This window comes from Sebastes umbrosus, chromosome 12 (genome assembly GCF_015220745.1).
Source record: "Sebastes umbrosus isolate fSebUmb1 chromosome 12, fSebUmb1.pri, whole genome shotgun sequence".
Taxonomy (NCBI): Eukaryota; Metazoa; Chordata; class Actinopteri; order Perciformes; family Sebastidae; genus Sebastes; species Sebastes umbrosus.
In genome coordinates, this window is record NC_051280.1 from 27,700,998 (window position 1) to 27,714,452 (window position 13,455).

Sequence of the window (13,455 nt, forward strand, 5' to 3'; positions counted from 1 at the left end):
TGCACGTGTGTGTGCATGTATGTGTGTGTGTGTGTGGCCCAGCCAGTGCAGGCCAGATGGCCTCTGTAATAAATTTCCTTAGGGAAGCGTTGTCTCTGTGCAGCAGAAAGTAAGTGAGAGAAAAATAACAAACCCACTAACTCAGCATTCCATCTGCACTAAGCTTCGTCATCCTATTATCAGATTTTGACTTAGCTACCAGAGCAAGTTGTTCTTCCGTCTTGTCTTCTTGCTTCTGCTCCCTCTTCCTCCCTCTTTCCTGTCTTTCTTTCAGTCCCTTCATTCATCACCCCTTGCATCTTTGTTGATCCGCCTGCTCTTTCATTTTGCTCTGACAGGCAGTCAGACGGCTGGAACATAAGCCAAAGAAGCAGATGTGCGCAAAGCACGTGTTTGCTTTTGATAAAGCATAATGGTAGCATTAGCGTCTGTGTATTATCTGTGCATGTGTTGCGCGCTCTGTGGATGTTTGTGCAAGCAGGTGGGGATGTGTTTGACCTTTTGTTTCCATGTGAAGGCCGTAAGCTGCTTTGCTCATGTATCTTGTTCTGCAAAGCAAATGACTTGGGAGCCAATAGATTGCAATAGTTCAGGTTCTGTGTTCCAGGCAGTGGGGAGCATGTTGTATAACGAGGGATGCACACACACACACACGCACATGCTCACGCACTCTCTCAAAATGTGGCCAAATGCTGTGTTTTCTGCCTTGTTTCACAACTGGAGGAAATACTAGTTAGAGTGCTTGCAGAGCCACCACAGCATGTTATGCAAATGATGCCTGATAAGTGATTCATTTTCGTCGCTGTTAATGGTTACTGATGTAGTACCTGGCTCTATTAAGTTGGCGCGAGTGTGTTTTCAAATGCATGTTAATGCATGCCTGCATAATGTTTCTGTGTGTACAAAAAGCTTGTGAAACATATGAAAATTCCAGTTAAGTGGTATGTTGAAGGCTGTTATTCGAGCGCAACTCCTCGGATAGCTTTGAGGAACCCGACAGGAGCGTCTCACTCACTGCACTAACCATGATAAATCCTCCTTTTCAAAAAGAAAAGTCATGTCTGTATGTTGTCTGGATAAAAGCGGGGCTGGAAACCATGCTTTCTGTCAGGTTTTATTGGGTGTGTTTTTCTTATCTACATCTGTGCCAGAGAAACAGGAAGTTGTGGATGAATTAAATCTTAGAAAGCCTGGTTTGTGAACCTTTTTTATTGGTGGAACAGATAGGCCTGTCTGTTTATCATGGTGTTTGAAGGCCTGAATGATTGCCATGTGTTTAAACAGAGTGTGAAGCTGCAGCACAGTGGTGAGAAGAGCTCCACCAATATATCTGCATGGTGTATTATCAGCCGATTATAGCTTATTACATATATATCCGTATGGCTGTATATTTCAGCCAATACATTAAAGGGATAGTTCGGGTGTTTTGAAGTGGGGTTGTATGAGGTGCTTATCTGTAGTCAGTGTATTACCTACAGTAGATGACGGTCAGCGTGCCCCCAGTTTGGAGAAACGGACAGGAATACTGACACGGAAGCAAAGCAATGTAGTGCTGTGGACGGGGCCGGCAGCAAAACGTATTTTACCCACCTAAAAGAAAGGCTCACCTAAACAAGGCAAAAGTGAGCATGGCTCACATACCCCCGCTCACTGCTTGACCCCTACTAATCGGTTTAAGTGTATGCTATATTCAGAATATTTTCACTGGTTTACCTTGCCATCGGCAAGGTAACAGCCCTTTCCAATGAACTCTTTGTATCCATCTATGCTCTCACCAAAGCCACCAGACTCCATTGGGGGAAATTTTTTTAATTTTACCTCATAGCTGGTCTACCGCTGCCTCGATGTTTGTGCTATTGTGTGACTTTGGTGAATCAGAACTAACCAAAGTCACACCATAACACAAACTAACCGATCGACGCAGCAGTACTTAAACTATCTATCTCTATATATTTATATATACAGTATATATCGATATATACTGTATATATAGTATAGTATATATAGATCTATCTATTTAGATATTTACAGTATACTTTATATATATATATATATATATATATACATACGTATATATATATAAAGATATACTGTATATATGTATATGTATATATAGATATAGATATAGATATAGATATAGATATATATAGATATAGATATATATATATATGTTGTTTTAGCTGAGCCTTTTTTTTAGGTGGCTAAAATACGTTTTGTTGCCGGCCCCGTCCACAGCAGTACGTTGCTTTGCTTCTGTGCGGGGCGTGCCGACCATCGTCTACAACCTACGAACGCTTCAAAACACCCAAACTATCCATTTAAGTAACAGAAATTTTAGTACAGAAGTGACGAAGATGTTTATGGTTATTTATAAAGACTGTTGCTTTGTTGCTGACCGTTGCATTATGCTGCTCACTACATATTAAAATTCTTTAATGACTAAATTTAAGGGATCCTTATTAAATAGTCTTGTTTACGTTATGTGTTTGTTACATTTATGGCTTCAACAATTCGGCACTAGTGGTAAGTTTAATGGAACTACAGCTATCAGTAAGATAGATGGTAGTACACATTCATTGATGATGGGAAAAGACGTTTTGGCAGAGACGTTCCAGGATGTAGCCCAAAGCAACAATCGCCCACCATTATTTATTCATAATTTTAATTTTGAGCCAGCATTGTATGTGTCGCTTTGAATATAAATCAGATGTGAACTTACAGCTGTGTAATTATCCAAGTATGAGGAGCTCAGCCTCAGCATTTGGAAAATCTAAATCTGACTTCATAAATAATGAAGTATTCGAGCACTAGATGGGCAAAGGTTCAGTATGAGGACACCTGAGCATTACAGCCATATGTGAACGTTCAACATATTCATAACCATGCGCATTAATCTGCTGCTATAACAGCCTCCACTCCTTTCGAAACACTTTCCACCAGATTTTGGAAACTGCTGTCGGGATTTGCTCCCATTCAGCCAGAGAAGCGTTTAGTGAATTTGGGCACGGATGTTGGATGTCGTTCACACTTGGCGTTACAGTTCAGCGAAAAGGTGTTGGGAATGTGATCAGGGTTCTCTAAAGGCCAGTCAAGTTCTTCCACAAAAAAACTCAGAGAATAATTTCTTCATGTTGAACTAGGAAAGGGCCATTACCTTTTTCCAATAAAGTTCTTCCCACTGCAAACTAGTGAGAGGAGCGAGGGCAAATCATCAGACAGAAATCTGTCATGTAAAATAACCAAAAGCGGTTTGAGCTGTGGCTGAATATGTTGTACAATCTCATTGCTCAGAGCAAGAAGATAATTGAGAAAATATATTTTCAGGGCCTTTAAGATTAAGTTCCCTTATGCGTAGTTCACAGTACACGACTTTAGCCCTGATTTGCGCTCCCCGGCGGTTTTTAGAGTTCCCCAACAAAAGAACACAACAGATCAGAGGCGAATCGGCGTTGGGTCGCCACTCGCACATCGACTCTCAAGTGTCATGTGTGAGCTGCTCAAAGATGTGAGCTGAGAGGCTCGCCGATGCTGACATTCCAGATATCTATGCGTATGGTATCACATCATTAACCGCATATTTCTTACGTATTTTCGTGACAAAACATAGTTTGGAGACCTCCATCGGGGATTCCTCCCGGTGAAAGATCTTGTAATGTGTGGCCTCCTGACGCCGATCAGTCATGTAGTGTGAAACCGACAACGACTTCAAGACTCCCGATTACAAGACAGCAAGTTATGTAGTGTGAACAGTACTGTGATCTGACCACTTTGAAAGTCTTGTAGTGTGAACTTGGCTTTAATTTAACCAGGGCTTGAGACGAACGTCGTCCCGGAGACGACTGGGAGGAGAGCTAGTTAGCTGTTAGCAGCCGGTGGGCAGCAGAGACAGTGTGTTTGGCTACCAGCTAACTGAACACAGAGCTACTGAGAGTTTCTGTTCAGAGGAAGCGTTAAACAGTCACCAAGAAGCGTTACACAGTGAACTACAGTTCAACGTGACAACACAACAACAAGTTTACAGTAAATAATTGTACTGAAGTACTTCAGCTGAGTACAGTTTGGAGATAAAATTGCTTTGAATTTGGAGCTACAGACTATTTAAATCAGTTTTTTTCTTTAATGTCAAAAAGTGTATGTAAAGCTGTTATTGATTACAAAGTATCTTTAAGTGTGGCTTTGATTTTTTTCTATAGGGCTAGCCAAAAACATGCTGCCTACTGAAGCTTTAATCAAACCATGAAAAGCAGCCCCAGACCAAAAGTACACTGACGTATGTAGACCGCATATATGTCTGCTGTACTTGCTGACCAGCCCTCACTTCTCTCTCTCTCTTCCATTTTTACAAAGAACATCCAGTAATCCGCCTTTTTTTGTACATAGTGTTTGTTAATTTACCTATGCTGTTTTTAGCCATTTTCTCATGTGTTTGTCATACTGTATTGTATCTGTGCTGTTTGTGTCACTTGTGTGGACTGTGCTACTGCCTCTTGGCCAGGTCATCATTGTAAATGAGAATTGGTTCTCAATTGATTTTACCTGGTTAAATAAAGGTCAAATAAAAAATAAATTAAAAAAATGTCCACATACTTTTGGCCATGTATTGTAGCCAGGTGGTGTATGTGTACAGGATGATGCCAATCAAGTGAAACCTCACAAAGCATCCCTGTTTCAGGGGAAAAGGCCTGGTCAGCCAGATGATTTAATTGGTATTTTCCTGAATGCTCACTGATCTGTGTCTGTATTTGCATATGATTTGAATATGACTCTATGGGCTTGGCTTTTGTTTTTGAGTGTTAGTCCATGTTAATGTGTGTGTGTATGTATGGGGGGAGTAGGTATTGACAGATGGCCTGCTCTCTGTGAACACAGAGGAGCTGCTTAATCGAGAGAAAGAAAGAGACGGAGAGGGAGGGAGGGAGAGAGTTGGCAGAGTCCTGAGTTGCTCTGCCTCCGTTTGATTTAGAGGTGATTTACTTGGTCACAGTTTTCCCCCTGAAACACTCCATCACACTCCTAATCGATGTCCACTCTCTGTTTGTACTCCTTTGCTAACAAAGATTAGCGTCTCGCTCCGTTTTTCTCTCTCTCTCTCTCTCTCACTCTTTCTGTCTTGTTGGTTCCATTCTTCATCCTCATCCCTAAATCAGACAGTGACAGGTGGCGGAGCCGCCTTCCACGCCAATGGCTCCGTGCCCTCCTCCTTTCTCCGCTCCCCTGTCTTTTCCTGTGCTCCGTCAAACAGACAGAGTGCCAAGGCGCTCCCCGTGAATTTCCTGCTCCGGGCTCTGATCCGACACTACTTGGCCGCTCGAGACGATGTGAATTTTTCAGGGCGTCTGAAACTCTCTGGAGGGCAGGGATTTACCTTGGGGGGCTGTGGATGTAGGGCAAGGGCATCCACATACTCGCACATACACACAGACAATACGCAGTCCGAGGCTAGCGGGCAGATTGGGTTATCTAGTGGGAATAATATGTTTTCATATTGATTCAGTCACCAGTTTCAGAGGCCCTATTTCCAGTTGAAATATAACTTGATTGTGTTTGCAGTTCTATAGGTCAATAACTTTTGTAGTGTTTAGAAATAACATGACGAAAAGTTATAGATTTCGACCTCAAATAGAATTTGACCAATTCCCTCTGAGCATGTTTACAGTTAAGTCAAATAAAAAGCATCTGAGCTCAAGGCCTCAATATAAACTTTATTTCCTGGTATTGCCCCATAAACAGTGAACAGAAAGACGCGGCTGAAACAGTTGCATTCAAACTGCATTTGAAGACTACAGTCAAAGTCTGTGCTACAAGAAACCCATACGGATGGAAAATAATTGTTCCTGCAGGTCTTCTAATTTTATAATGCTTCTCTATTTAATCAACGGAGAACAGGACTTTGACTGGCATAATACTGTGGAGTCTAGTCTCATGTTTCTGTCTCTGGAGAATAACAGTTTGTATTGATTGTGCTTGTCCAACTAAAGATAAAATGTCTTTTGTTTTAACCTCTTCAACCCTGTTGACGTGGGGTAACATTGCTAAATCCACAGAACCTAAAAACTGAAAGTATAACGAAGATGCCAAGGCTTCTAAAAAATATCAAACTTGTAATGGTGGATTAGGTAAATTAAAATATGTGCACAATGCTTCTGATATTTTCCATTTGATGCAATGTTCCAGACATAAAAACACAAATCATGGTTCTGCAGAATCACTGAGACTCTGGATTAAGCAAATTTGGCGTTCTCAACCAGAGTGGAAAAAATATTTCTGCATTTAAATTTGGTGTTTAATGGAATTTTAAAGTAGTATTAATAGATATTTTTACATATTTTGGCAGTACATGTTGCATGTTAGCAAACAGTTGCCTGTTTACACATCCCGCAGACAACATTGGTATTTATTTGGAGCCATGTGTCTTGCCACCTGGCAAATGTGAGTCCACAATTCAATAAAATTGTAAAAATGCTTAATTTGACCTCTGTTTTTGGTCTCCTCCAACTCCAAAGGGACATATCTGGCTCATTAGCTGCTAAATGCTTGACTTACAGTAATTAACCAGCTAGTTGCTAAAATCATCTGTCTGCTGTTTGGTGCTGCATGGGCAGGTAGCGTAAAGTCAGTTTATCTGAGGGGTTTTTTTCACAGAAAACAGCTACCTAGTACCGGGTTGATGAGGGCAGTAAGACTGAAACGAACAGTTAAGTTTCGGGCCATTATATCAAAACAATGAGCTGATAGGTGCTAAAACTCTCCATGGAGCTGAGGGGAACTATAAATTGGGTAGTAATTCTCTGTGAGTTCGTCACTATACACATAGTAATTTCAACTATTGTTCATATAGATATTTATTAGTACAGCTTTAGGGGGAATATGAGGAGCCAGATAGTAAAAGGTTGATGTTCTTTGGCCACATTCTGAACAAAGCGAATCATCTAAAAAACTACAATGCTGTGTGGCACAAATGGTGCATACCTAATCCTCATGACCACAGGCTGCAGACTTAAATCCAAAATTGGATTGCATTTTACTCTGCAGTTCAGAGGGAATTCATTTCACTAAACCCTGAACCATATGGCAAAGTCCCTGCGTCTAATATCACTCACCAAATTAGCAGACCTTTGACTGATAAATAATTAGGTCAACAAATGGTCAGGTGGGAGGGATTTGGCCATGAATGCTCCCTGGATATGACAACTTTAGTAGCGATTTCATTCAAGTTACAGCCAGGAGAACTTTGCCATGGCCTATTTTTTACCCGTGAGCCACCTTCGGTCCAATGTGGCTGATAGAATCAGGGAGAGAAATCGAGAGAGGGCAAAGATGGTCCTAGGTGGTCCCAAGCTGCTGTTTCTGCTAGAGCCACTCGGACTAATTGAGCCTCTGTGACAAGAAGCCCCGACGGGATGTTCCATGGTCACTGTTAAAAGGGTCAGGAGATTCAAAGTGAAGCGTGTCGTGTGTACAGTCAAGTTGAGCAAAGCCTCCTCTGCCTCCTCTCATGGGACAGTGATAACATTTTGAGTGCCGCCAGCCTGGCATTGGCGCTGATGTCTTTTCAGTGGCTAAGCTCCAGCACAACAAAACAAGAACTTGGAATCTGAGTTAAGATATTTTGTTCAAGGACAAATTGATAAATTGTTGATGGCATGTAAAGGATCTTGTGTAATATGTATCTACCTGACATCCCACACCTATTCAGCTGTCATCGGACCTCTCCTTTATGTATGCTGTACTAATCTGCTCCACTGAGCTGTTGTTTTATTAATGTGTGTGTTTGTGTCCTCAGGACCTGTCCACTCTACATTGTGATGTGTGTATCCTGGTCTTCTCAGTGACTGACAGGCGAAGTTTCCACCGCACCGCCCAGCTCCGCCTCCTCCTCAGGGAGTCCCAGCCACAGACACCAATCATCCTGGTGGGAAACAAGAGCGACCTTGTCCGCTCCCGTGAAATCAGCTCAGAGGGTGAGTAGAGCCTGTCCATCATGTAATCCTGTCATACATGCATGCTACTGGCGGTTTGCCGAACCCCTCCCCCAAACAGCGATTGTCCAATCATAGCTTAGCAACCATATGTAGGCATGACAGGTCTGTCATGCTATGGACTCCTCCGCATGCTTTAGCGAGATACTCAGTATTTTAAGTATGGAGAGTGATGTCTTTTTTTAGCCTTTCCAAAACCAAAACACAAGCAAAAATGCAAAAAACTGATTTAAGAGTGTATTTATCTGCTCAAATGTTAGCTTGTCCGGCTAAATTGCTTAATATCTACAGTGGAAACCTAAACCAACGTTACGTCCAAAGTACATTTTGTGGGGCCTACAGGCTATGAAAGAAAAAAAAGCCCCGTTCACTGTGTAGTTTTTCCCCTACTGTGTGGAAGCTGTATGACGGTTATTTGATGCCGATATGAAGCTTTGTGTTCTTATGAAGTGTTTTCTATTGTGCATGTAATGGTTTTACGGTTTTACATGAGTTTCTGGCAAGGTCTTGAATTGGCCGGGTTTTAAGTTGTGAATAGGTTGGAAACTGGCAATCTGATCTGGCAACCCGGATTCATTCCCATGCCTGCTGCTCAGAGTAATCGCTGTGACCGGATCGTCTGTCGACTGCACAGGTTCTCTCCCTGGTTATAACGGAGCTAACTTTAATGGAGGTTACATTGACATGCATTGTGTTCAAGCTCCATTCAGTAAAAATGAGCATTAGGCGAAGGTATGTTATCATGATGTATTCAAATGTAATCTTGTAAAATGTAGTTTTTGGCAAGAAACTTGAATAAATACAGTTGTTTGAAGGAGATGTTTTCACAGCAATATATATATAATTATGATCTGTTTAACTTACTAACACTAGCTCTCTTTCAAAGACCCCTTTGAAAATGACCATGCCACTTTTTAGCATAAGTTTGAAGCATTATTTAGCCTCCTTTGCGACAAGCTAGTATGACCAATGGACTCCTCAGGTTTTCTAGTTTCATATGATACCAGTATATTCACTCTAGCTTTAAAACCGAGCCCGCTACAACCTAAAGATTGCAAGTTGTGTTAATGCGAAAATTAAGAAATGACAAATGAGAAATTAGTGGCTGTAAAACGAATTTGCCTCACCATGGTCACCCTAGCCAATAACAGTCATTTCAGCCAACAAAGTCCACCGTTGACGGCTACAAATGAGAATCCCATTTTTGTCTACCTCTGTCTAATATAATTGACCCATTGTTTAAAAAATTATGACGTATGTGCCATGTGAGACCTGAAGGCTTGACAGGTAACTGAAGGCTTGACAGGTAACCGATGCGGACTAGGAGCTAAACAAACGCTTAGTTTGCATCTGCCCAGACAAGAGCAATGACGAACTAACGCCAAGCTGCTGGGTGAATGATGCAAGAGAGGAAACGCACAAGAAAGATTTGAAATGCATTCTCTTGTCGGCTTCTTTTTAATGCCTTTCAAGCAGCTCTCCAAATAGAAAATGTCTTGTAATTACAGTGGCTATATGTGTAGTTAGGCACACGCACACATACAGACACATTTTCCCCTGGCTGGAGATCAATGGTAGTGTGCTTTATGTAATTACTCATCCCTTCTATTTACCCTCTTTTCTATCTTTCTCTGCCTTTGCTCATCCGTCTCTCTGCCCTGTTATTTTACCATATATCTTCCTCCAAGCCGACATACGTCTCTATTCGAAAGACTCTTGGGGTATCTATCATTGATCAGCAAAATCAATCACTGTTTACAATATCCAGGGATGAATGCTCCCTCGGTAAACTCCTCGTGGGAATAAAATTCTATCATCTATTATTATTGTAAATGGGTGGAAATAAAGACTATGTCTATAAAATCGATTTACCCCCCATGCCTGATTTATTTTGATATATTATTTCAGTTTTACCTCATTGAATCGCACTGGGTGTAATCAGGCTTTTTGACAATGATGAACAAACAATGGTGAAAAAACAAATCTACAATGTCTGGAACAAATAAAAACACCAAGAAAACAAATTGAATACTCTAGTTTTAACTCTGTGCAGACATTTAAAGGACAAATATGTAATATATTTACTGTAATAAATCATAAAATGACCATGATTTGTTATCAGAGATTAAGGAAACATGCTGAACAATGCTACAGCCAGTATGTCCTCGTTTGAAATTTCCATTTCGGTCCGGATCGTCTGATTTTGTTTTGGCCGATATGATTCCGTCCACTGCCCATTTGGACACCCCGTTGCTATATGAAACAAATTGTCACACTATCACAGCCTTCTGCAGCCAGGGAAGCATGCAAATGAACTTGGTCAACAGAGATGACGTTACCATTGGATTTGAACCGATCTGAAAAGCCTCGGCACATCTCTCTGTGGTCCGTGTGCAGCTGAGTTCTCAAGACAGCGAGTATTTGAGACACACAGCCGGTGAAGTGACTCCGTCTGCTGATGCTGGCCAGAGGCTAACGCGGTCGTGTCTCAAGGTAACCCTCAAATTGTGAAAACGTGCGCTAACTGCTAGTGGACGGGCCGCGTGGCTAAAAATACCGTCCTGTTTCATGTCAAGATTGGTTAGCTGCGTCGCTGCATCAAATCACAGAAGACATGGTTGGATTTTCAGTTTGGATGAGCAATATGTAGCACTGACAGCTAGTGTTTAAAACGGGTAACAGCAGTCCAAATTCAAAACATTGCGGCCGTGGCCTGTCCACTCTTCCGGTGAATAAATATCTAAATGCGTTGAGCAGCGAGCTTTACAGACCTTTATATAGTTTGGCATGCAACACTGAAGCAAGGTCTTGGCAAAACTAATTCATTGAAGAAGTAACACACAGTGCTATATTTAGTGATGCTTGAAAATCCTCTGAGCAGAGATCAGACCACAGACAGGTTATACTTTTGCTGGACTTTATGAGCTATTTTTTTTAATGTAGTGTTGGCAGGCCATCCTGCTGTCTAAATATCATTAATGTTTCAAATAGAAACTGGGTGCAGAGTGACTGTAGCTGAGAGGGAGGAAAGACTGACCTTGATTTGAACTTGCATTCACAATTTATATGGTAAATTAATTCCAAACTTTACAGTCATCTCTGCAATTTGTGTGTACTCGCAGTGTACATTTCCTTTGTAAAAGTCTCCACTGTCACATAAACAAATATAAAGACGCACATCTTGCTGCTGTTGAAAACATTCCCCCTATCCGTCCCTATCTAATCCTCTGGAGGGGCTCCATCTCTCCGTGTCCCTTGGGTCCTTGTTTTTTTCCTTTTGTTGAGTCTTTTTTTTTCAGATGGCGAACGCCTGTTGGGATTATCTCCCTCTTACAGGACGCCGCTGCTCTTTATTATCTTTATGTATGTTTGTACCCGCCATACATGCACGACTGCCAGCATGTACACGGACGCGGCGAACCCGCAAATGAGCAGACGCTTCCTGTCTCTCCATCATCTCGCTTGCCTGATGTCAGCGGGCCTGTTTCATTGCGAGGACTCTGATAAGAAGGACGAGAATAGGAGTGACAGAGGAGAGGGCGAATGCGTGAGATTGGTGTATGGACGGGAGTCTTGGTTCAAAGGGATGTGTGGAACGCATTGTGTGTGTGTTAGGGGAAAGTGGGGATTGTTTTTCTGTCCTTGAAAGAACCACTTTGAGTTTTTAGACCTTCAGACTGAGGACATTTTTTACAAAGGGAAGGCTGTATAGCTAGTCTTACATTAATTCATTGTTTTTCCTCCATACATTACTGAAGTGATGTTCGCCTCTTTTTGGTACATTTCCTTGCTAGTATAAAAGAGGTCATTCTGTCGCTCTCTTATGAAAGACGAGCCTGGCCTGCCCATTTTGTCAAATTCTGCCCTTTTATAGTGGCTATTCAGAAATTGCTAAATTACCCCCTAAACCACTGCTGCTAGTCACTGACAGGCTTTAAAGGTGAATTGTCTCATTTGCATTCTGCAGAAATTGTCAGTGACCAGAGGTGAACTCCACTTTCAGATACAATGGAAGTTTAAATTATGACTCCTCACAAGAAGAACCCATCCAGAGAGTATTGTAATGTTAGCTGTCACTTGACTCAGCTTTTAGTGTTAAAGCGTTTTTGATGTTACCTCTATATACCTCATATAAGCCCCATAGATGTGGGTCAATAGGGGCCTGCTTCAGCCACTAGTAGGTCTTATCATTTATTCACATGGTAGATCACCGAAATATGGTATAAACGAACACGACAGCGACCGTAGTAATTATGACAGGAGCAGAAGCGGAAGTCAGGCGCTGTAGTATAAACAGTGGGAAACTCCACAAGTGGTGGAGGTCTGGGACGATTGATGGGACACAAGACACAGGACTTTCACCCAGGAGACCGAAGTTTGCATCCCATGTGAAACCAACAATGTGTAGTTGTGTTAAGTTGTTTTAACTCAAAACATGGTGATTTTGCCTAAACCTAAAGAAGCCTTTTTGTTTGTGATGTTTCATTTAGTTTTACGTCATGTTAGAACGTGTTGCTTTTAAGTTTCAATTTCACTTTTACAACGTAGTAGGTGTAGTAGGCCCCTACTGACCCACATCTATGGTGCTTATAATGACTGATAACGCCTATTTAATGGCCTGATAACAGTTGAATCGTGTGACTTCATACATAAACGTAATGGTGAGGGTTGAGACTAAGAGAGACAATACAGTCAGTGGAAGGTTCTCACAAGGACATAAAAATAGAAAAGTGTGTGTGAGTGAGTGTGTGTTTATTGCTTGGAAGTGTAGAAACTGCAGTCTGGGGGGTCAAATCCTGTTTGGTTTGCTTTGTTGTGCAAGTTAAACAGAGGCAGCAAGTGTAAAATTTGTGCGCATCGGCGCCTGCACATCGCTGTCGACTCAAGTTCGGTCACGGCTTTGGGATATTGTTAATGACACGAGTGGAAGGAGGAGAGAGGGAGGGAAGCGAGGAATGAATAATGAGAGATGCCCATACTCAGCATATTCTCTCTATAAAAAAACAAAAAACAAAAAACAACCCAGAGGCAGCGATGTGGTCAGCGATATGGAAATGCTCCATTTCTGTTCCCGGGGCGCCTGACAAGGATGTTCTTATGTTGTCTCTGGACAGACCACATGTACTCTTTCTGATATGTGAGGCTGACGGAGGAAGCCAACCAGTCCGCCCGGCTAACTAACATCCTCCTTAAAGAACCCGGGGCCTGACTGAGAGAGCTGAAGTCATAAAGTCTATTTATGGCATACAGTGACACTTTTATTCTGCTATCTCTCACCTCCCCACCCCTTACTAGATATCTCTCTCCAGCCTTAACACACACAGTGATACACACACTGTCACGCTGGGAAGGTATTTATCATTTGCTCAATACGGCCGTGGTGTGGCCCTGCTCCTCAGGGCTTTGATTAATATGCACTCTGGCTCTGTTTGCTTAGTCTGCATACTTTCTATCTGTCTCCTTCCTCTCCTCCTGC

At 41.9% G+C, this 13,455-nt stretch overlaps 1 protein-coding gene across 1 annotated transcript in view; it reads left to right on the forward strand.

The window, feature by feature from the left end:
• rem2 (RAS (RAD and GEM)-like GTP binding 2) overlaps positions 1-13,455 on the forward strand; it is a 31,014-nt gene that overhangs the window by 11,939 nt on the left and 5,620 nt on the right. The window contains exon 4 of the mRNA XM_037788646.1: positions 7,784-7,961. Within this exon, the coding sequence (XP_037644574.1) occupies positions 7,784-7,961 (178 nt within the window). The remainder of the gene's footprint in view (positions 1-7,783; positions 7,962-13,455) is intronic.